General features: G+C 43.2%; 2 protein-coding genes across 2 annotated transcripts in view; one reads left to right on the top strand and one right to left on the bottom strand.

Annotated features, from left to right (window-relative positions):
• The first annotated feature begins 1,674 nt into the window (after window positions 1–1,674).
• On the top strand, window positions 1,675–11,920 carry LOC109879467 (platelet glycoprotein 4). Its single transcript, XM_020471635.2, has 12 exons — window positions 1,675–1,916; window positions 2,209–2,369; window positions 2,707–2,854; window positions 5,095–5,241; window positions 6,878–6,969; window positions 7,744–7,793; window positions 7,981–8,050; window positions 8,578–8,762; window positions 9,404–9,522; window positions 9,788–9,861; window positions 9,960–10,014; window positions 10,646–11,920. The coding sequence occupies exons 1-12, from the start codon at window positions 1,794–1,796 to the stop codon at window positions 10,811–10,813; spliced, it is 1,392 nt and encodes a 463-aa protein (XP_020327224.2). The 5' UTR covers window positions 1,675–1,793; the 3' UTR covers window positions 10,814–11,920.
• A 696-nt stretch (window positions 11,921–12,616) lies between these two features.
• Window positions 12,617–24,624, bottom strand: part of LOC109879462 (semaphorin-3C-like) — a 56,237-nt gene continuing 44,229 nt past the window's right edge. Inside the window, exons 11-18 of the mRNA XM_020471632.2 lie at window positions 21,847–21,991; window positions 21,346–21,568; window positions 20,182–20,270; window positions 19,484–19,525; window positions 19,096–19,253; window positions 17,363–17,430; window positions 16,292–16,422; window positions 12,617–15,123 (exon numbers count right to left, since the gene is read on the bottom strand). Coding sequence (XP_020327221.1) covers window positions 14,689–15,123; window positions 16,292–16,422; window positions 17,363–17,430; window positions 19,096–19,253; window positions 19,484–19,525; window positions 20,182–20,270; window positions 21,346–21,568; window positions 21,847–21,991 — 1,291 coding nt within the window. The 3' untranslated portion in view covers window positions 12,617–14,688. The remainder of the gene's footprint in view (window positions 15,124–16,291; window positions 16,423–17,362; window positions 17,431–19,095; window positions 19,254–19,483; window positions 19,526–20,181; window positions 20,271–21,345; window positions 21,569–21,846; window positions 21,992–24,624) is intronic.

Here is a 24,624-nt window from a genome sequence, read left to right as displayed (position 1 = left end):
GTGAAGAGAACATAGTGATGAATACTCATTTGAAGCTCTGAACCCCTGAGTTCTTAGATAGCTCAACAGGTTAGTGCTGGAGATCAAGCCAACTCCAACACAGGTTTGAATGCTGTTAGATCACCGCCAAGTCAAAAAAACACTCAGACATTTTTCCAGCCAAAGATAGGAGTCACAAAAAGGAAGCCAAGCTCTGTAGACGAAGGATCCAACAGGTGGACTGTAGTGTAATAACACACAATTACACATAGCTGTGGTAGGCTGTTGTGGTGATGGTGTCATTCTGAAGTATCTCAATGTGTGAAAGACAGTCATTTCAACCAACATTTTACTGACAGTAGTTTTGTTGTTGTTGACAATTTACATTTGCTTGACCAGCCTCTTTCAGATAGCAGTTTATTATGTAGAATGCACATGCTGCTTTGGTCTTTGAACAAGGAATCACACATAAGCTTTATTTATGTTTGGCCCTGGTTTGTGCACCTGTTTTAGGGATTCTTCAGGTGGAGTTTGATGCCCCCCTGTGAATTAAATGCATTTAAATAAAAATGTACAATTTAGCAGACGCTCTTATACAGAGTGACTTACAGGAGCGATTAGGGTTTAGTGCCTTGCTCAAGGGTACATCAACAGATTTTGAATTTAGTCAGCTCAGGGATTCAAACCAGAAACCTTTTGGTTACTGGCCCAACTCACTTAACCACTAGGCTACCTGGTGCCTGTAAAGGGGAAGAGCAGGGTGTGGCAGGTCAGGAGGGCAGAGGAGGCTGGTGGGAGGCGTCATAGGAGGATGGACTAATTGTAATGGCTGGAATGGAATATATGGAACAGTATCAAACATATGGAAACCACACTTTTGAATGCGTTCCATTAATTCCAATCCAGCCATTACAATGAGCCCATCCTCCTATATGTCCTCCCACCAGCTTCCTCTGGGTCAGGGTGGTTAGTAAAGTAGAGATATGGATGTGGGACTGAGGGTCACCTGGAGGGAAGAGGAGGAACCTATTAACTATAAGATAACAACACCTGAATAACGCATGTCAGTACGGTACTGCAATAATAAATACACCTGTTCAACAAAAGATGTAGGTCTGTATTTGTAACACCAGGGGGCATATTTGTGACACAGAATCTCCCACATACTGAATGACATGACATTTGACCAGAACCGAGGGAGAAGATAACTCCAATATCACTCAAATTTATGGCTGTCATAAACATGGTTTGCCATAATCATATAATCAAGATTAAGCTTCTCCTTCTTCGTTATCAGCATGGGATTAATAAAGCTCTGCAAATTCCATTGAAAACATAGAGTTGTGGATATATTCTCTGAAAAGTACCCAATTTGTCTCCTCCGACCCACCTCCAACAGTGACCATCTCAACTCTTCCTCTAAGCAGGGAGAGGGTATAAAGCAACCCACATCCCACCAGGAAATAACATTAGAATAGAATATCCAGTTAACATGATATATAGAGACCTGCTCTGTATTTAAAGGTACAGAAATCACAGTTCCTCTCAGAGCATCTCCTTCCTTCTTGACTCCTCCTCAGTTAAGCAGAGCTCTAATCAGCTGCCATATAGTGTAGTGATATCTGTAGGTCAGGAGTCATCATCACCCAACCTTCAACCCCCAACATTATTATATACCTCTTATCAGTAGGTGGCCTGGTTTAGGACCAGCTACATCTGTCTGTACTTGTCCTTCAGTCTCAGTCTCTCGGTCTCTCCACTGGCACGGCTGCTGCTGGGACCTACATACACCACAGACAGAAACACACACCACCATGGGTTGCTGGAACAAGCTGTGTGGGCTAAAGGCTGGAATTGGGGCTGGAATTGCGGTGGCCATACTAGGTATAATCCTTATCCCCGTGGGGAACAATATCATCCGTGAGACTGTTACAAAGGTGAGTGTCAGCTGGCTTGAGCTGTAACCATTGTGAATTTCTAAAAGGTCCATTTCGGGAAAAGGGGTTTGCTGCTAGTGAGAAAGGGACATGAGAGTAGATTTCTAAATAGTAAGTGAAAGAAACATCTTCATTTGTTCAATCTCTTACATTGCTATGTCCCAGGTCATATTTTCCAAATGCATCTAAAATGTTGACAGCCACTTTGGTCATAACTTAAATAAATGAGTGCTGCTTTACTTAAAACCAGGGCACTGTGTAGAAAGTGTTTCTGTCTGTCTGGTGAATGCAGGAATCGGTCATCGAGCCTGGAACCACAGCCTGGGACAACTGGGTGTCTGCAGACGCACCTGTGTACAGACAGTTCTGGCTCTTTGACGTGCAGAACCCACAGGACGTGGTGGAGAATGGGTCAAAGCCCAAATTGGTGGAGAAAGGGCCCTACACATACAAGTAGGTCCCTACTCACTCAGATGCCTCTAAAAGATCAACAAAATTATGTATATAAGATAGGGGATTTCAATGCTGTATAGAGGAAGAAAACCTATGGTGTTCATCACTTGGTGTTCATCACGTATTCTAAATAGAATTGGATGACTTTGAATGATAAATTGCTCTTTAATATCTACAATTAATATAGATGAAGAGAAAACACCTATAGTTTAATAAATCTAATCTAGAATCCAATTTAATATGATATAATGTACGAGAGATGAAAAGTCACTGGGTGAGAAAGCAAGAGACGAAAGGGTGGGTGACACTCTTTCGTGTGTCTCGCTCTACCCATCAGGACGCGGTACCTGCCCAAAGAGAACATCACGGCCAACCCAGAGGACTACACCATCTCCTTCCTGCTCCCTGCGGGGGCCATATTTGAGCCCTCCATGTCTGTGGGGTCTGAGGAGGACAGTGTCACCTCCCTCAACCTAGCTGTGGCTGTAAGTGGGTGACAGCTCATACCTTGTGAAGGCTCTCTACCTGTCTGTGGATGTTGTGTATTCCACCTCTGGCAGAGGTTACTTTGTCTGGAGTAGAGAAAAAGGACAATAAGGAGAGCTGGGGTTGAAGGGAACCAAGTGTCTGGATTATATGAGCACAACATAAGTTATGGGGCCCTAGCTTTCACTGTTTTTACAAACCACAATTTATTTAGTTGTGAGACTGGCTGTGGTGGTCTCACAACACTCCAGTGTTATTGTGAATGTTTGGTTTGAAGTGCACATGTACAGTGCCTTCACAAATTATTCAGACCCCTTGACTTTTTCCACATTTTGTTACTTTTGTTACTTTACTTTGTTACATATTATTCTAATATGGATTCAATCATTTTCCCCTCATCAATCTACACACAATACCCCATAATGACAAAGCAAAAAAAAAGTTTGGGGTCACTTTGATATGTCTTTGTTTTTGAAATGTTTTTTTTTTTTGTCCATTAAAATAACATCAAATTGATCAGAAATTTGATGGATAATGTTGTAAATGACTATTGTAGCTGGAAACAGCAGATTTTTTAAATGAAATTTCTACACAGGCATACAGAGGCCCATTATCAGCAACCATCACTTCTGTTCCAATGGCACGTTGTGTTAGCTAATCCAAGTTGATCATTTTTTAAAACATGTATCCAATTGGTAGTTACAGTCTTGTCTCATTGCTGCAACTCCCGTACGGACTCAGGACAGGCGAAGGTCAAAAGCCATGCATCCTCCGAAACACAACCCAACAAAGCTGCACTGCTTCTTGACACAATGCACATCCAACCCGGAAGCCAGCCGCACCAATGTGTAGGAGGAAACACCTGGTCAGCATGCACTGCGCCCGGCCCGCCACAGGAGTCGCTAGTGCGCGATGAGACAAGGATATCCCTGCCAGCTAAACCCTCCCTAACCCGGACAACGCTGGGCTGATTGTGTGCCACCCCATGGGCCTCCCGGTCACGGCCGGCTGCGACAGAGCCTGGGCTCTAACCCAGAATCTCTGGTGGCACAGCTAGCACTGCAATGCCGTGCCTTAGACCACTGCGCCACCCGGGAGGCCCAAGTTTATAATTTTCAAAGGCTAATTGATCATTAGAAAACCCTTTTGCAAATATGTTACCACAGCAGAAAACTGTTGTCCTGATTAAAGAAGCAATACAACTGGCCTTCTTTAGACTAGTTGAGTATCTGGAGCATCAACACTTGCGGGTTCGATTATAGGCTCAAAATGGCCAGAAATAAAAATCTTTCTTCTGAAACTCGTCAGTTTATTCTTGTTCTGAGAAATGAAATCTATGCCATGCGATAAATTGCCAAGAAACTGAAGATCTCGTACAACGCTGTGTACTGCTCCCTTCACAGAACAGCGCAAACTGGCTCTAACCAGAATAGAAAGAGGAGTGGGAGGCCCCAGTGCACAACTGAGCAAGAGGGACAAGTACATTAGAGTGTCTAGTTTGAGGAACAGACGCCTCACAAGTCCTCAACTGGCAGCTTCCTTAAATAGTACCCACAAAACACCAGTCTCTACGTCAACAGTGAAGAGGCCACTCCGGGATGCTGGACTTGATTGGGGGAGTGTGGCAGAGATGGTTGTTTTTCTACAAAGTCTCATCCCCACAGAGGAACTCTAGAGCTCTGTCAGAGTGACCATCGAAAATCTCTGTCAGAGTGACCATCGGAGAAAAAAAGGATGATCAATGGAAACATGATGCACCTGATCTCAGTTTTGAGTCTCAGCAAAGGGTCTGAATACTTATGTAAATAATGTATTTCTGTTTTTTTATATGCAATACATTTGCAAATTAAAACCTGTTTTTGCTTTGTCATTATGAGGTATCGTGTGTAGATTGCTGAGGATTTTCTTTATTTAATCCATTTTAGAATAAGGCTGTAACCTAACAAAATGTGAAAAAAGTCAAGTGGTCTGACTCCTTTCCCGGAGGCACTGTAGATAACAAATTGGGACTTTTGTATCCTATATGTTCAAGGATCTATAAGGTTAGAGGCAATGAATCCAACCGTTTGTAGGACACAGCCCTCTCTCGCACGTCACCTTATCAGTCATACAACGTTGCTGTTGTAATCTTCTAGCTATGAGCCAGGGAAGCAGTAATATGCAGGTGTGCTGACATTATGTACTGTACTCGTTTTGAATAATGGAAATGCAACTTCCTTTTTCTTCTCCTTCCTTTCAGGGTGGGTACAAGTTGTTTCCCCCATGGGTACTGGAAGCTGCAATCAAGTTAAACAATGTCTCCCTCTTCCAGCGAAGGACAGTGAGGGAAATACTCTGGGGTTACAAAGACCCCATTCTGAAAGGGACACTGGGCCTCTTTTTTCCTGTAAGCTCACCAGCATATCAGTTTCAACTCCTTCCCTATATAGAATAATACAAATCCTTTATTTTCACACACCTTCCCTATATAGAATAATACAAATCCTTTATTTTCACACACCTTCCCTATATAGAATAATACAAATCCTGTATTTTCACACACCTTCCCTATATAGAATAATACAAATCCTTTATTTTCACACACCTTCCCTATATAGAATAATACAAATCCTGTATTTTCACACACCTTCCCTATATAGAATAATACAAATCCTTTATTTTCATACACCTTCCCTATACAGAATAATACAAATCCTTTATTTTCACACACCTTCCCTATATAGAATAATACAAATCCTTTATTTTCATACACCTTCCCTATATAGAATAATACAAATCCTGTATTTTCATACACCTTCCCTATATAGAATAATACAAATCCTTTATTTTCATACACCTTCCCTATATAGAATAATACAAATCCTGTATTTTCATACACCTTCCCTATATAGAATAATACAAATCCTGTATTTTCATACACCTTCCCTATATAGAATAATACATATCCTGTATTTTCATACACCTTCCCTATATAGAATAATACAAATCCTGTATTTTCATACACCTTCCCTATATAGAATAATACAAATCCTGTATTTTCATACACCTTCCCTATATAGAATAATACAAATCCTTTATTTTCACACACCTTCCCTATATAGAATAATACAAATCCTTTATTTTCATACACCTTCCCTATATAGAATAATACAAATCCTGTATTTTCATACACCTTCCCTATATAGAATAATACAAATCCTTTATTTTCATACACCTTCCCTATATAGAATAATACAAATCCTTTATTTTCATACACCTTCCCTATATAGAATAATACAAATCCTTTATTTTCATACACCTTCCCTATATAGAATAATACAAATCCTTTATTTTCATACACCTTCCCTATATAGAATAATACAAATCCTGTATTTTCATACACCTTCCCTATATAGAATAATACAAATCCTGTATTTTCATACACCTTCCCTATATAGAATAATACAAATCCTGTATTTTCATACACCTTCCCTATATAGAATAATACAAATCCTGTATTTTCATACACCTTCCCTATATAGAATAATACAAATCCTGTATTTTCATACACCTTCCCTATATAGAATAATACAAATCCTGTATTTTCATACACCTTCCCTATATAGAATAATACAAATCCTGTATTTTCATACACCTTCCCTATATAGAATAATACAAATCCTGTATTTTCATACACCTTCCCTATATAGAATAATACAAATCCTGTATTTTCATACACCTTCCCTATATAGAATAATACAAATCCTGTATTTTCATACACCTTCCCTATATAGAATAATACAAATCCTGTATTTTCATACACCTTCCCTATATAGAATAATACAAATCCTGTATTTTCATACACCTTCCCTATATAGAATAATACAAATCCTTTATTTCATTTTATATGTACATTATTTAAAAAAAAATACCAATTTAGATCATTTATGTAGACATTCACTGAAAATGTAAGAATAACTTAATGAAATGTAATGTTGTGTAGCTACCTAACTGTACTATGGTGTGATGTGCTCTCTCCTCAGTACAACGGCACCTATGATGGGCCATACAGTGTCTTCACAGGCAAGGATGACATCTCTAAAGTGTCTATCATTGACAGCTGGCAGGGGGAAAAGTGAGTCTATCCTGAGCCTCCACACACTGAAGTTGATGGAGAGTTGTTGTGAGGGTTGAATCCAAATAGTGCAATGAGTACACACTAACCTTCCCCCCCATATCATAACAGGGACCCAGGATGTAATTCTCTTACCGTTTTTCCGTTACCAGATGTAAATCCACTTCACCTACTGTAATATCAATAAACAAAATAAAAAATAAATATACCGTAATTCTGTTAGAAAAATTTGCATCTGCACAGTTCTAGTAAATTGTTCAAAGTAGTCCTTGTGCATTGAGTTTGTTATTAAACTTTGAAATCAATGCTTTTTTTTGGCGTACATTTTAAAGTGAAACATCTGAGTCTGTTACCGTTACTGTAGGGTCCATATTGTCAATTCAATCTAATGACATCATGGATTTACAGCATCATCTGTAGAATTCTCCTTGCAAACCACGTAAAACCACAGGTCTTTGGTGATTGTAGGCAAGCGCGGACTGGCTATCTGGTATTTTGGGCAAATGCCAGATGGGCTGGTCCATTTGTAGCCCAGTGGGCTTGTCTAACTAGTTTTTTTGTTGCCCCAAATAATTATCTGGCTAATAATGGGGGCCTCAAAGAAACAAAATAGGCCTGTGTGGGGGCCTCAAGGGGAAAAAAATAGGCTGGTGTGTTTGAAATGCCAGGGCCAATTTATTGTCGCAGTCCGCCCCTGAATGTAGGTCGTTTTTGTCTGGGTCCTATTACCCAATAACTGATGGTTTTACTGATGAGTCCATTTCTCTCTAATAGGAAGGTGTCTTTCTGGAACAACACATACTGCGACATGATCAACGGCACAGGTACAGTCACCCAAACACCCAGGCAGCAGACAACTTGCATTGCATCCCTGTCTTGTTGAATGACATTTTACTCATCACACAACCAAAACATTTCAAATGTGTAAAAAATGAATTAAGAACACTGGAGAATCATTACTAAGTCATCTTATACTCCCATGGTTAATATATTCAATTCTATTTTCATCAGATGGCTCGTCATTCTCTCCCTTCCTGGACAAGAAGAAGCCTCTGTACTTCTTCTCCCCTGACATCAGCAGGTGGAGTGATCTGTTCTTCATTTACCTATTGGGGTGGATAGTAATGTGCAGATCTCATGTAGACTGTGGTGTTATGGTAAACAAAGACAAGGAGATGATAAATGATTAAGGTTTTGCAGTGGCCCCAATCAGATTTAATCCTGTTCACTGCCGTCATACAGCCAATAGAAATGTACTACTTGTTTATCATACCCCTTAAAGTCTGGAAGGAACTCTTCACTATGTCCATTGGCCTAATATTCACAGACACTGTAGTCAGATCTGGGGCCATATGCAATGAGCATCTCAGAGTACTGCTGATCTAGGATCCCCCCTCCATGCAATCTTATTCATTCATCTAAAAGGCTGAACTGATCCTCAATCAGCACTCCTACTCTGAGGAGCTTTATACATACATTAGGGCCCCTGATCTTTTATTCCCATCCTCACTTTTGAGGATGCCTTTCTAATCATGACCACAAGAGGTCAGGCCCCAGCAAAAACAAAGAGCCTTGTCTCCTAAAAGCACTGTTCTTCAATGTCTTCAGGTCTGTGTCAGCTGAGTATGAGAGGAGCCTGGACCTGAAGGGGATCGAGGTGTACCGGTTCAAACTGCCCACGCTCACCCTAGCCTCCCCTGCAGTCAACCCAGACAACCAGTGCTTCTGCACGGACTACGTGGTCACTAAGAACTGCACATTGGCCGGAGTCCTGGACATCAGCTCATCTCGTGGTGAGGGACACGGGCAACAGTCACTAACTGGTTCCTGCACTGCTGGACATCAGCAGATAAAAATCATATTATGATCTAATGATCTATTAGCACAGTATGAATGGCACAGAAGTCTAATAAATTCATATTTTTGTCATGTTAGCAGACGCTCTTATCCAGAGAGACTTACAGGAGCAATAAAGGGTTAATAGCAACTAGCATTTACTGCAGTTCCGTTGGACTACAAGCAGGTCCCAGAGTTTTTCCTGGTCAGGGAAAACTGTGGGTTCTACACAGACTTGTTGCACCCTCGACAACTACTGTGATTATTATTATTTGACCATGCTGGTCATTTATGAACATTTGAACATCTTGGCCATGTTCTGTTATAATCTCCACCCGGCACAGCCAGAAGAGGACTGGCCACCCCTCATAGCCTGGTTCCTCTCTAGGTTTCTTCCTAGGTTTTGGTCTTTCTAGGGAGTTTTTCCTAGCCACCGTGCTTCTACACCTGCATTTCTTGCTGTTTGGGGTTTTAGGCTGGGTTTCTGTACAGCACTTTGAGATATCAGCTATATAAATACATTTGATTTGATACTGTATGCATGTCCTGTGTACAGTAACAGGTGATCAACGTGTTCATCTTTGATATTCTCAACCAGGACAACCAGTCTACATCTCCCTGCCTCACTTCCTGCATGGTAGTCCATACCTGGTTGAAGATGTGGAGGGCCTTGGTCCTAGTGAGGAGCATCACGTCACATTCCTGGATGTGGAACCGGTGAGAGCCCTGCGTCCATTTACCTTTCACCTCTGACCTCTAGGATATGTCAAAGGACCTTCCCAACTATGCAGTCATCTGTGAATACGCTCCCCAAAAAGTCTTAGCACACATCTTGTGCTGTTCTCTCAATAAGCGACATCCTTTTGCTCTCGCATCTATTTAGATTTTGACAGCTCCTGATTGTCTGTTGCCGGCGTGTACAGTACAGTAGGCCTAACTGCTGTGGGAATACATGTGTTTGGTGTTTGTTTGTTTCTGTCAGACAACAGGGTTCAGTCTGAGGTTCGCTAAGAGACTGCAGGTGAACATGATGTACGGCCCGTCCAAGATCATCACGTAGGTTTAATATCTTGGTCTATTATTTTCCCGTACTTTACTATTGTATGTACAGCCACTCATCCAAGGACATCTCTCTCTCATTACATATTCTCCAGGGTGTTAAAGAAAGTGAAGGACTACACCATACTCCCTATAGTTTGGCTAAACGAGGTAAGTCATTTGAGCTGTACTTTAAAAAAAAAAATATATATATTTCATCTTTATTTAACCAGTAGGCTAGTTGAGAACAAGTTCTCATTTGCAACTGCGACCTGGCCAAGATAAAGCAAAGCAGTTCGACACATACAACAACACAGAGTTACACATGGGATAAACAAAACATAGTCAATAATACAGTAGAACAAAAGAAAACAACAAGTCTATATACACTGAGTGCAAATGAGGTAAGATAAGGGAGTTAAGGCAATGAATAGGCAATGGTGGCGAAGTAATTACAGTATAGCAATTAAACACTGGAATGGTAGATGTGCAGAAGATGAATGTGCAAGTAGAGATACTGGGGTGCAAAGGAACAAGATAAATAAATAAATACAGTATGGGGATGAGGTAGGTAGATAGATGGGCTGTTTACAGATGGGCTATGTACAGGTGCAGTGATCTGTGAGCTGCTCTGACAGCTGGTGCTTAACGCTGGTGAGGGAGATGTGAGTCTTACTGCTGCCAGGTCTTACTTCTAAAGCTTTAACTTGCCTTTGTTATTGCATATTTCCAAAGTATTTCCTGAGTATATAACCTTTCGTTTCTGTACGTGCTACACCTCAATGACTGTCTGTTTCTACAGACGGCATCCCTGGATGACGAGACAGCGGACAGGTTTAAGAAGGAGCTGTTATCTCGTGTTGACATGCTGGAGACGGTGCAGTTCACGCTGATAGGCTTAGGGTCAGCAGCCTTGGTACTCTGCACAGTGGCACATTGTTTGGTAAGCAGAAACAACAAGCTTGTGTGAGACGGACAATGCTGCTGTGCAACAGAGGAACAGCGGGGGTACAAGGACATCAGTGTGCTGTAACTTGTCACTTTTAATATCACGCACGTTCTTAATTTCAGTGTTATTTACGATGTGAACATTCTTGCTCTTTTACATAGCGAGGATATATTGTAGACATTGTGTGAGTTAGAAAGTACTTTTTTTTGTACAAATTCTTATAAAATGGTTCTTTCATGTTGTTGTAATTTGATTCGCACACACCTCCCTGCTAGATTTTGGTCAGGGATCTTGAAAGCTAGAATATAAAGCAGGTTGAAATTGCTATGACATTAATGTAGCGAACATTCATGACTCCAATAAAAAGAAATCAAGCTGATTCAAATGTATTCAACTTAATCTCGGCTCCCACTGAAGTTGAGCCATGAATATCAATGGAGGCAGGAATGGGGAGGAAGTGAAGTTATTTTATGATACCCTGCTTCTCAAGGGGTCTTAAGTAGGGTTATGACACGGCATGAGTCTAGCAAAACTGTCCCACATCCCCATGGGAAGTAACCAGCTTAGGTTCTCTCATTGCTGGAACAAACCGCTCTATTGTACAATTGAAGCCAATTTATTTAGTTTCCCTTTCACCTCATGTGGCCCGTAAATCAAAGTGAGAGTGAAAACACCCCCATATAGATTTTTATTCTGTGGTTTCTGCATGGCACTCGGGTTTGTTTGGTGAGAAAGCACTGTTTTTGCCCTGCAGGTAACCTCTCTTACTTTTAGGGGGTTTTAAATGACCATTTGCCAATTCCCGGGGCTCTTTGATACTTCTGTCTACTCTAGAGAGTACAGTAACAGTGGAAAGTGACATTGAAGGAGACATGTCTCGCCTTCTCTGCACCAGTTCACTCTGTAAGGAAGCCATTTTCTATCTAAGCCATATTTTCTAAGATGTGTGACTGTTTGTAAATGAATATTAAATATTGAGTATGAATCTACAAATGGACACTAACCAATATTCCATGCTAGTTCTAACAACAGCTACTGATATCTTCATTGAAATATTCTGAAGGAAAGTAGGCCAATTTGTAAAATGTTTAAACTTGTGGGTACCTAATAAATAACATTGTAAGTCTAGTCAGCTATCACTTGGAGTCATTACATTGTTTCCCAGAATTCTTACCCATTTTCCATATCCACCCCATTTGCATGGGCAGCTTCTTCCTACCCATAATTCCTCAGAAGTGACCCCTGACCTTTTTCTCAGTATTAATGCCGTGTTCACGTGCTAGTCGGAACTAGGAAACTTACATTTTCGACTTGCTAAATGGTTGTAGTTATTATACACGTGCCGCGTTCAACCAGTTAGCAAGATGGACATTTCAGAGTTCCGACTAGCACATGAACATGGCAAATATCTAGCCAATAGAACAGTAATGTGATTGTTTTCAGTCATCATACAATTTCATATGTGGAGGCTGCTGTGGGAAGGACGGCTTATAATAATGGCTGGAATGGAGTCAATGAAATGGCATCAGACACATGGAAACCATGTGTTTTCTGTATTTGATACCATTCCACCTATTCTGCTCCAGCCGTTACCACGAGACTGTTCTCCCCAATTAAAGTGCCACCAACCTCATATGAATTTCATACATTCAATAAATCAATGTAATTCCTAAGCATGACTGTAAACAGTGAAAGTGTATCATATCTGAAGAGATAAGTGAAATATGGGGACTTCCTGCTCCTTCCTGTCAGATTGATCCTGTTGTTCCTCTCCTGTCAGATTCATCTCTGACTACTTACAACCTAAATGTAGGACAGTCAAAGTAGTTTCTAAATGCATTTATTCAGGCTGTCATTACATTAATAAATAGAAATACACCACTTTTATGATAACATGGAAATGACATTGAACATTCACCATGGCGACACTTCTTTGTTAAAAGTTTGAATCGATCTCAAAACTTAAACGAGTCGTCAGTCTAGAGATTTATGTTATTTTGTCAAAATGAAAATAGTATCTCTACGATTTGCAGATACGGTCGAGAATATCTGATGAAATATGTTAAATAATATACACTAGGGTCACATTCAAAAGCGCAGATCCACAAAAACTGGACACAATGACATAAGTTATAATTATGAAAATATAGAATGAAAAACACTCTGTACACATAACAACCATGAATACATCTACACAGACTATACTTCTGAGACAAACAGGAAAGAGCTATTCACACTATATAAACAGAGTGTACCAATCTGACCATCTCACAAACTGTGAATTAAATGCATTGTTCAAAAATGATTAGAATGATATTCAAGTTAAATGGTCATCATGGTTATTTTTGATCGTTCATGTCTGTCTTGCTGTACGTGACATTAAAACTCGGTAAGGAGATGAAATATATCTCATCAAATCATGGATCAAAATGCAAACCCCAAAATCAGGAGTGTACATGTACCTGAATACAAAAGCTAGGATGTGCATCACTGCTATACTCCATCAGTATAAAACCAATCCAGCGATGTATTGCAAATAGCCACAAAGTTTAGATGGATTTGATATACATGAACATGCTTATGTGCTGACAACACAGCATCATACACTATCAAAGAGATCATGGAGAGATGCTTGTGCAGTATGGCACAATGTCCCGTACCATTTAAGAACATAAATGTTCCAAGTAACGTGAATAAATACAGGAAAGAAGACAGAATGTAAGGATGCTGTGACCTAACATTTTACATGACCTTTGACCTATTCAACGTGATGTTTAGAAAATGACTGAGTAAAGGATTGTGAACATTTCGGGTTCACTGTTATAAATTGTGCAGAATTCCTCCCAACAAAGGTTCTTTGCTCACACAGCGCTACGTGTTCTAGTGTAACAGTACTGTCCATATGGGTGGCAGCTGAGCTGGAGGTGTACTTTGGCCTAGCCACTATGTTTTCATTTCCAAGGCTGGGATATTTTTATTGGGACCACTTACTATGGACAATATGCCCTTTGTATAGACAGTGCTGCCATTTTATCTGGTGTTAGGAGGGATAGAGTTCCTCCATAGAGACAAAGCTACAATGATGGATTTGTTTTGATCTCGATGATAACCCTGTCGTTTTGTCAAATGTGAAACTGTAATAGGTGGTAGTTGTAAACAGTGTTCATGTGGAGGAATATGATATGAATATGAGTCAAGGTTCAGTTGCAGAGCAGAGTGTAAACAGCTAGGGTGCTCCCTATAAAACATCCCTCTTGGATATGCAATGATAATACGCCAATGATTTCCCTACTCAAATCACAATCTTCACCATCTGTAACCCCAGGTTTGTTCTCCTTGGACCAGACATCCATTCATATTAAGCCATTACATGCTGCCTGATAAAGTTCCCCATTCTGTAAATGTCTATACTGCAATATACTACATTACTGCTATCAGACCATTGCCTACTGTATAGCGTGACTACAGTATACATGTGTGTCAAGTATTATCATACAACTACGTGAGCAACAGTGAATGCAGTAAGTCATCCTGTGTATGTAGCCTATGACACCTGAACCCAATGCCTAAATCCACACATCTCTATGTGTCCTGATCCAGGGTCAGGATTTACACCTCTGTCTAAATGGCGAGTGTGACAGGGTGTGAGGTGTGTATGTATATCACAGTAATCTGGTCAGCGTACCTCATGCATATAAGACTACAGACAGCCCCAGGCAGGGTGAGTCCCACTTCCTCCTTGTAAACCTATAGTAGCTAGAGCTGGGGAAGTGTTCAGTTCAGGTCCATTGCCTCTGGGCAGGGCGGGAGCTCGGGGGTTGTGTGTGTGTGGCCAGGTGTGTGTGTTCATGTATACCCCCCTCTCCACAGCCCTGTTAACCCCTTGTCTCCCCCAGTCAGACATCATCAGGCAGTTCCAGGTGGTTTCTGCGGTTGCGGCTCTTCCTGAGGTCTAGCAGGGGCTTGAGCTTGGCCATGTCTCCCCGGAGAGGAGGCCCTCCCCTCGGCCCCTTCTGCTGCCTGGCCCCTTGCAAGCTCTGAAGCTGCTTCCTCTCCTTACAGTACTGCTGTACGGCCAGGCTCTCTGCAGGGCTGAAGGCTGAGAGCAGGGCCTTGGGGTGCAGGGTGCTGGCCCAGGCCCAGGGAGACTGCTGCTTGTCCGTCAGCACTGACACCATGGCCTCACTCAGGACACGCAGGCGGAGCTTGGCTACGGTGCGCTTGAAGGTGTTCTCCGTGGCCAGGCAATAGTACAGGCCCTGGTCTGACAGCTGGACGGAGCGGATGAGCAGGCCGTGGTCAGTGGCGACCACACGGTCACCCAGCTTCACCTGGAAGGGATGAAAGAGAGGTGTTAATAGAATGGTCTTAATTGTCCTATAGCATAACACATTATCCCACAGCATGATCTGTAGTCAAGTAAATCAAGCAAAGACAAGTCAACTTCAAGTGGCACTCCAGTCTCCTTTTCACTTCATTTAACACTGGATTTACTTAACGTAAGGCACATCTCAATAGGTGGTCCTGGTATGTCATGACATAGCACAAGGAAAGGGGAGGACTTTCCTCTTTTATTCTCTATTGTTCCTCAAGCAAGGGGGGAGACCCATGACATCGCGACTTCCCATCAGCCATTAATGTCCTGCTCCTTGAAATTTGCAGTTGTGTCTAAAAAACACAATTTTGCTGAAAACAAACATTTTTTTACCCTCTAGTGTGTCCTTTACTGTATGAATACTGGGGATATCGCTTTTCAACTGTAAAAATCACTGGAGGACGTCTTTAAACAGTTCACCTGGAATACTCATTCTCATAGAATCTCTGATATAAGTATTATTCATGAGCTACAAACAATGAAATCTGTAAAAGATGTGAATCCTTATAAGAGCAGGTTCTCTTTGCACAGCCCCGTATCATTTCTCATGGCCTGATGGGCAGCAGGAAGTCTTAGAGGGTGTCAGTAATGTGAAATGTTTCCCCCGTTGAGAATAGACTCATTAGTTAGGTCCCATATCACATGTGATCTACAGAATATCACTACTCATTATCTTGTTACACAGCCAATAAATACTTTACAACGTCATCCCCGAGGCATGACATGATAGTGGTCTGATATTACTTCAAACACGTCATCACAATCAAAGGATTGTGTTCAAATGCTTTGTTCTAGTTCCAACTAGATCAAGGCATTCGACACAATTATTCGACACAATCATTCGATTGTAACGACGTGTTTGATAATGTAATCGACCACCAACAGCCTTTGTACTCAGTCTGTCCCGTGTGTTACTGACTGAGGAAAAAACGATACCCCCTCAAGCCTCCTTCACGTCATGGGATTCCATATTTGCTTAAAAAGTCATTGATTTGCAAGAAACTGGAGTCGGAATTGAGCCAATTGAGCCAGCTCTGACGTTGAACCCATAGAATGAATCATTCCATTCCTGTGGTTCAACCCAGCTTCTCAATGAACTTTGACTCGGGAAGTTGTTGTCTGACCTCTTTCCTCCTGTCATTGTCTCTGTGGATGAGCCAGCGGACGGAGGCCTGAGGGGACTTAGGAAGACACTCTAGGAAGGTGGTGTTGTTCTTCACTCCATACTGGGTCATCTCCACCGCGTTCCTGTACGCTGAAAGAAGAGCGTTTCACACACATCAACTCAATGAGACATAAACCATACAGTTGTATGAAGTAGGGTTAGTGACACCTGCAGTACAACCAAACCCTCCCTCCTCTCAATCCTAACTTCCACTGAAGTCTAATTTTCACGTAGTCTCCCATTGGCTTCAATGTACTAAAGAAATTTGAAGTTAAGATTATCCCCCAAGTATGCTTGTTTGTCAGATTGCATCCAACACTGAGAGGCACTTCATATCTGTATAGTAGAACAAGCTTGGTTGACCTGGTCTTTAACTGACAGCATTGTCATCTGATGTGTCCCAGCCAACTAGCTCATCCCCATGCTGGATGGATGACAGGGTATAGACTAATTAGCACCAGTGACCATATGGTTTAGTCCCATGACATATGTTCATTTACACAGACTTATACTGGAATGTATCACTATGGGGACTGTAGCGCCTCCCCTTGTTAGACAGCTTGCCGACAGCTGATTGACTGAATCATCTCTGTATAGTCTGTTTGCTTACTCACACACGCACACACACACACACACACACACACACACACACACACACACACACACACACACACACACACACACACACACACACACACACACACACACACACACACACACACACACACACACACACACACACACACACACACACACACACACACAGTCTCAAGGGGACAATACAGTATAACACTATGCACCTGCTGCTGAACCACGAAAGGGCCTGAACTCAAATGACCCAGATACCAACAGAATCTATGTTAGACCCTTTTAGAGTAAAATGAGTACAGCTGGGATAGACCAGCCACAGAGCAAATGAGTCGAAGAAATCAGATAAATTTATTAGCATACCAATGCCCTCTGTTGGCCAATTCAACAGAGCTGTGGGTTTCTCAGGCATTGGGCACACGTTGGCTGGATGTTGTCATACCTTTCAGGTTGAATCCTCTGCACTGAGTCAGTGGGTTGCCATGGATGATGTCCTGTCTTCTGCTCCTTCTGTGTAGAAACCATAACCATCCAGAAATATTTCCAATGCCACAATACAGTCCTGTATATATGTTACGTACTGTGAAATGGCATAAACGTTGAATCCTGTCAAATATATTGTATATCTAGTTTAATTGCCTACACAAACTAGCTGGAGAATACATACATTTCACAAAGCCCAGTAGCTTAGAAACACGGTTATACCAACCCTCCAGCCCATTATGAAAATCTCTAAAATCCCATAATATCAACAGTGAGGAAGGACCACTGAGCCAGACACAGCGGTGTGAGGAACATTTGACAATGTTATTCCACTGTATGGTTCAGTCGCTTCCCATCCAACAGCTACAGGGAGAGAGAGCTTAAACAGCAGGCACATTTCCAGCAGGTTTTCTGAGGAGTAAAGTGGCAGAGCTTCTGTTCCCTAACCAAGCTAAACTTGAACTGCGGGTGACTGCAATGGCAGCTGAACAGCCGGTGAGGAGGGAAACCAGAGGGGGGACTGTTCAAAGTAGAACAGTATCACTCACTCCTACAGCTGTGTTATGGCTATGGTTGGATCAATTCAATAATACATGGTGTATACCAAACATTATGAACACCTTCCTAATATTGAGCTGGATGAGCTGGATGTCCTTTGGGTGGTGGACCATTCTTGTAAGAACCAACGCTGATGATGAGAAGCAGGTACGGAGAGTGAACGTTTAATCAAGCACAGACGAGGAGCAGGACAGGAACAGCGTCAGAACAGGGGGAACAAAACGACATGACGACAATAATGCTGAAGCAGGGAACAACCTGGGAACAGACAGATATAGGGGATGAAATGAAAGCAGATGATTGAGTCCAGGTGAGTCCAATGAATCACTGATGCACGCGATGAGGGAAAGGAGTGTGTAGTGCTGGGCAGCCTGGCGCCCTCGAGCGCCAGAGAGGGAGAGCGGGAGCAGGCTTGACAATTATTTTCACACAGGAAACTGTTGAGCGTGAAAACCCCATTTGTGTTGACGCTTTTGATACAAACCGGTGCTCCTGACACCTACTACCATACCCCGTTCAAAGGCACTTAATTATGTTGTCTTGCACATTCACCCTCTGAATAGCACACATACACAATCCACGTCTCAATTGCCTCAAGGCTTAAATATCCTTCTTGAACCTGTCTCCTCCCCTTCATCTACACTGATTGAAGTGGATTTAACAAGTGACATCAATAATGGATCATAGCTTTCACCTGGATTCACCATGTCAGTCGGTCATGTATGTTTTCTATAGTGTATGTTATCATTATGACCTGCAGATATATTGTATAACCAGCCTAATACATTGCCTTATACCAGTGGAATAACCTAGCTATGTAATTACAGTAACATCAGTGTATCGTTAGCTCAAACCTTTTGGTATTTTGGGGAAAACCAAACAAACAACTAAGAGCTGTATAATGACTCATTCCCCATGAATAACACCTAAGCTATGTGAAGTGTTGCCCTATACTGTAACCCTTAACAACCTGGGTCCTCAGCACCAATGTTTTACGGGTAAAAGCAGACTGCACCATAGAGTGGAATAACACTGTAAAATGTTAATTGTGCCGCTCGGTTTGCTTCAGAGCGCTCCTTTCTCACAGCTGGTATTGTACTGTCTGATGTTGACCCAGAGTCTGTAGTACCGTACCTCTTGCCAGTGGGGTAGAAGCGGGAGCAGCTCAGGCCGTCCCAGGCACAGTAGGGGTCTCTGGCCAGGCAGCAGTCGGCGCAGGCTGAGCCGTAGGCATGGCAACGGTGCAGAGACACTTGGGACACGCCGTGCTCTGAACTTACGTACAGCTGTTGCTGCAAGGCAAAACAGTTCAAATGTCAACCACACTGTTTGTTTTAATAAGTGGAAGCGTGACTTAACTAAGTTAAGATCACAGACAATTATGGCTTATTATTTGGCTTTCCGGCTGAGTCACAATTTTAATGCAGAAAATAAACTATTGCACTAGGCGATAGCAATGAGCTAATCAGAAGCATTTTGAAACAATATTGAGATACATTAAGCACTTCTTGCAAATACTTACTTTTTTGGAAGATATTCTCAAGTTTGTCACTGGAGCTTGGTTCTGGGAAGAGAGAAACATGCCACAATGTCAATAATATTATGTAACAAATGTTGTGACCCTATGTCATAAAAGTAATGGACCACAATAACTTTCTTATCTTATCATATTACATAAGACTGTAGGTGTGTTTGAGCTAGTCCTTGTTGCACACCGTGAATCTTAGGAAATTCATTTGGTCCTTTACATTCTGTGGAGGGATCTTTTAATCAACGCTCTCACTCGTTCATCACACACTCAGGTTATCTTGCATCCTATTGAATACCATGTAACCTTCCACCGCGAGGCACTAGTAGGAACACAATGTGAGATCTCCATGACACAACGAACCACACTAGTGGGAGACTGGGAGACCGGTGTAGTCCAGGTGCAGAGAGAGATTAGCTTGGTTGGGCCTTGATCACATGGATGACTTGCTTTGTTTATCAGGCTGAGATAAAACAGAGCGTGTGAGGGTTGGTATGGGTGACTGGCATCGCCCTCTAATGTCAGTATGCTTCCCATCAGTCTTGTGTGGTGGTCTAGAGGCCGGGTTATCACTCTCCTGAATGCCCCTCCCTTAGGAGTACAGTCTGCAACCCCTTGTGAAGAAGCCAAGAGCTCCTATTCTGTCTGCCTTTGATGTCTGTCTGTCTGTGTTTGAGAGAGAGAATTCAAACCTTAAACACTTCCAGCTCTTCCAGTATCAAATCCTGGTCCAGGGAGCGGTTTGTGGGGAGAGCGATGACCTTTTGCACTGTCCCTTTGTCTGAGGACACACACACACACACACATTTTGATTAGATTTTTTAGACAAAAGACTTTACAATTGAAATACATTTAAAAACATGAACATATAGTGTGTGTGTGCATCTATCGGTTCCATATACATGTCAGAGAATGGAGACAGTTTGCGAGCAGAGGGAGGAGAGAGGAGAGTTACAGCAAGATCTCCTGGAAATCCCTGAAAAAAACTCTCCACATCCCTGAAACAAAGCCTCCACCTCTCCGCCCTGCAGTCTGACATTACTGGCATGTGTTCAGGAATCTTGGAGGATTGGAAGACTGATAAACATAAACAGCTGTGAGTGAGAGAAAGGAGAGAGGCTCCCTGGGATGCAAGACGTACAGCCAGCTCCACACTCCCCTCTGTGTTGCTCAGACCTTTCCTCTTCCTTTTCCTCCTCTTCCTCCACCCAGTGGGCTGCATCGCCCTCCTAAACTTCTGTTTGTCTCTGTTGCAGCTCATTATAGTGCAGTTATTGTTCTATTCACTGAAGAGTGAGACAGACTACTTATCTTGAGTTCATATCCCCTCTGTAATCATTTGCCTATGAAATGCCTGTGTTATGGCATTAGAGAGCAGAGATAGATTATTACAATATAGAATATAATGGAATTAAGTGGGTTATGTATAATGAGGGCATTGTGGTGGCGCCACCCCCTGGTGACAGAGAGAACAGGTCATTTAGGCTGTCATGCTGGGGCCTGGAGATCTGTTAGCATCCGTAGCCAACATGGATGCTCCATCATGGACGATGTCACACTCTTTACGAAGCATCCCACTCATGTAACCCACCGCGTTAGTCAGAGCTCTTTAAAGTGTAACTCTGATGGTTATTGAACACAAGTGGCGAGACGAGGAATATGAGAATGTTAGTCTGAAGGAGAGATCCTGAACAGGCATCCTGAACAGGCATCCTGAACAGGCATCCTGAACAGCTACTTAGGTGCTGATGTAGGCGATGTACAGGCCCTGTGCTGCTCCCAGCCTGTGGTGTGTGTATGTTGTGGGTGCTAGTTGTCTCTAACAGATCAATAAGGATGTACCGTTCAGTACAAACCTGTGCCCAGGAAGAGGACCTGGTAGTGCCCGTCTGCGGCGGTCACCTGGTCCACAGCGATGGAGGTGTACTTGTAGTCAGCTTGCGTTCTGACCACCAGGGGCCTCCTGCCCACGGGGTAGATAGAATTGAACATGACCGGGTGGTTCCTGACAAACGTCACCACGTCGTCAGGGAACTCCTTGGTGCTCTGAATGTGAGGGGTGAAGGCTCCGCCTGGACACTGGAGGGAGGGAGAAAGAGGAGAGATGCTATAGAGGTGAATAAATCCCTACCACTCAGCTCTGTGACAAAGGTACATTAAGGAAAAGCCTACCCCTGAACTCGGCTGTCCTCATGCACATTGCATAGTGTTTCTCTGACATGGTTTCCTCAACCACATTGATAGACACAGTAGATACAAAGTAGATACTGAGTAGGAGAACAACAAGGAACTGTACATTTGCATTGGAGCTCTTGTCTTATTTTGAGTTCAATACAGATATAAGATCCTAAACTCACTGTTCCAGGCCGGGGGTAGGGGATCCGTCCCTGGTACGCCACCCACTGAAAGTTCGGCCCATCCCTATGCGCGAACGGCCCGTTGAAGACTGTCAAGATGTCTGCCATGTTGTAGACACACACGGCCGAGCCCTTAAACACTGAGCTGTGGGAAACGACACAGTGTGATGTGAACTGACATCCCAGAAGCTCCCAGATCCACCCAGTTAAAACATCACAGTCCTTTAAACCCTGCTGTTCATAGGATATCCAAGCCATCAAATCCAGGTGAAGCTTACTGCCACACCACTCCGCTCTACCCAACTTGCCCCTCTTCCCCCATTCTTGCGCCATTCCCAGAAGGTTATGAGGATATGATGTGGTTTGGACCGGAACCTAAAAACCACATGACCATCAGTAATACAGAGAGAGCCTTTGTTCAGCGAGCGAAACAGAGGAGAAAGTCTGAAGGAGCAAGAGGAAGAAACACATTGTGCTGATAGGAATGACAAAGTTGCCTGCAGACCTGGAGACTACAGACTGTGTTGACTATAGAGAGAGAGAGAGAGAGAGAGAGAGAGAGAGAGAGAGAGAGAGAGAGAGAGAGAGATATGACAACATTGCATAGAGACTACAGACTGTGTTGGCTAGAGAGAGAGAGAGAGAGAGATATGAATGACAACATTGCATAGAGACTACAGACTGTGTTGGCTAGAGAGAGAGATATGAATAACAATATTGCATAGAGACTACAGACTGTGTTACTAAAGAGAGAGAGAGATATGAATGACAACATTGCATAGAGACTACAGACTGTGTTGGCTAGAGAGAGCGATTTGAATGACAACATTGCATAGAGACTACCGACTGTGTTGGCTAGAGAGAGATATGAATGACAACATTGCATAGAGACTACAGACTGTGTTGGCTATAGAGAGTGAGAGAGATATGAATGACAACATTGCATAGAGACTACAGACTGTGTTGGCTAGAGAGAGAGAGAGAGATATGAATGACAACATTGCATAGAGACTACAGACAGTGTTGGCTAGATATAGAAGAAAAAATACTTTTTCCCAAACACAATGTGTCTAAACTCTGGTGTCCAAACACCCAGCGTGCCCTAGACCTTCTGTCTGAGGCCAAACTAGGCTCACCCAGCCACATAATAATACACACAGGCACAAACGACCTGAGAGCACAGCAGGAAAGAGTGGCCACAGCACTGAAGGGAGTGATTGAAAAGGCTTCTTCTACTTTCCCCAACGCACAAGTGGTTATCTCCACCCTGCTACCACAAAAAGACTTCCACCCCGCCACAATACAGCGGGTAAATGCAAGTATTTCCCGTGACTGTGCCTCAAAACCAAACGTTTTCCTGGCCCACCACTCCACCCTGGACATGAACAGCCTCTATGACCAGGTCCACCTCTACAAGGCAGCAGTGCCCACCTTTGCCCGGACTTTAAAGGACATCGCTCTCAAACGTATCCCCAACACTCCACACAGGAGCAACAGATCAATAGACACCCCACCCAGACCAGCGAGACACCCTCCCAGATCTGCAGGACCTCCCCCTGGACCTACACATAGAGGACCCACGCCAAGAGGAATTACATCCAGACCACAGTACGCCCAGACACATCCACACCCCCACCCCAAACAATCAACACCCCCCCACGTCAACCATGCCCACACTCCATTTAGGCCCCCTCAGATCAGACCTATGCCACTCCTGCCCACCCCATGCACCCCACCCCCGCAAAGAGGGCCTCAACATGGAAGCCACACATTTGCCCAGGTAGTGAGCGGGCAAACAGTCCCAACCCCCACTCTCACACTCGCCCAAGCCAATGGCATTGTCACGAACCCCGCTTCCTGAGTCTGTGTTTGCCTGTGTTTCTGTCCTGGAGTGTGTTTCCGGTGTCCTGGAACGCACCCTGTCTGGTTGCCGGGCAGATTAGCTTGTTGGGAGATCGATGTTCACCCGCACCTGTATCCCATCAGTAATCTGCACACCTGTCCTGATCATCACCTCTCCCCTTCAAAAGCTCTGACCTGACATCCTTTCCCTGCCGGATCGTTAGCCATGAACAGTATGTTGTGCCATAGTATCAGCCTCAAGTTGGATAGAATTTGTTTTGTTGTTTTGTACGTCTTGCTTGCCTTCAACTTACCTCCGTTTGTTCTGTCTTCAGTTACTCACCCGGATCATTTACCCCATTCCCGTCTGTTCATCGGAGGATTCCGCTTCCCCATTGGATCCACCTATTTACTCCCATCAACTCACCACCGCTGCCCGCTACGCCACCTGGATGTATCTACCCACTCACATTCACTTGTAAATAAATACTCACCTTCTTCCTACTCTCCTTGTCCTGGTCTGCTTCTGGGTTCGATTTTGAAGAAACGTGACAGAACGATCCGGCCAAGGATGAACCCAGCGGACCTGGATTCCGTTTGCCATGCCATTACCCAGCAGGGGAAGACACTGGGACAACACAAGACGACGCTACAGGAGATAGCGGGTGCAATCCAGAATTTATCTGCTAGCTTGACACAAATCCAGGATCAGCTCAGTTTGCCGGCGATTCATTCACCACCTGTTTCACCCATCTCACCTGCCGTGTCTGATGCGGTTTCCTTCCGTGAACCCAAGGTACCGACGCCTGATAAATATGAAGGGGATTTGGGAAGATGCCGTTCGTTTCTTATGCAGTGTGGGTTAGTGTTTGATCTGCAGCCCCATTCTTACGCCACTGACAAGGCTAGGATAGCCTTTGTTATTGAACTGCTGCG

Source organism: Oncorhynchus kisutch, linkage group LG19, assembly GCF_002021735.2.
Source record: "Oncorhynchus kisutch isolate 150728-3 linkage group LG19, Okis_V2, whole genome shotgun sequence".
Taxonomy (NCBI): Eukaryota; Metazoa; Chordata; class Actinopteri; order Salmoniformes; family Salmonidae; genus Oncorhynchus; species Oncorhynchus kisutch.
This window is presented reverse-complemented; position numbering and strand designations above follow the sequence as displayed.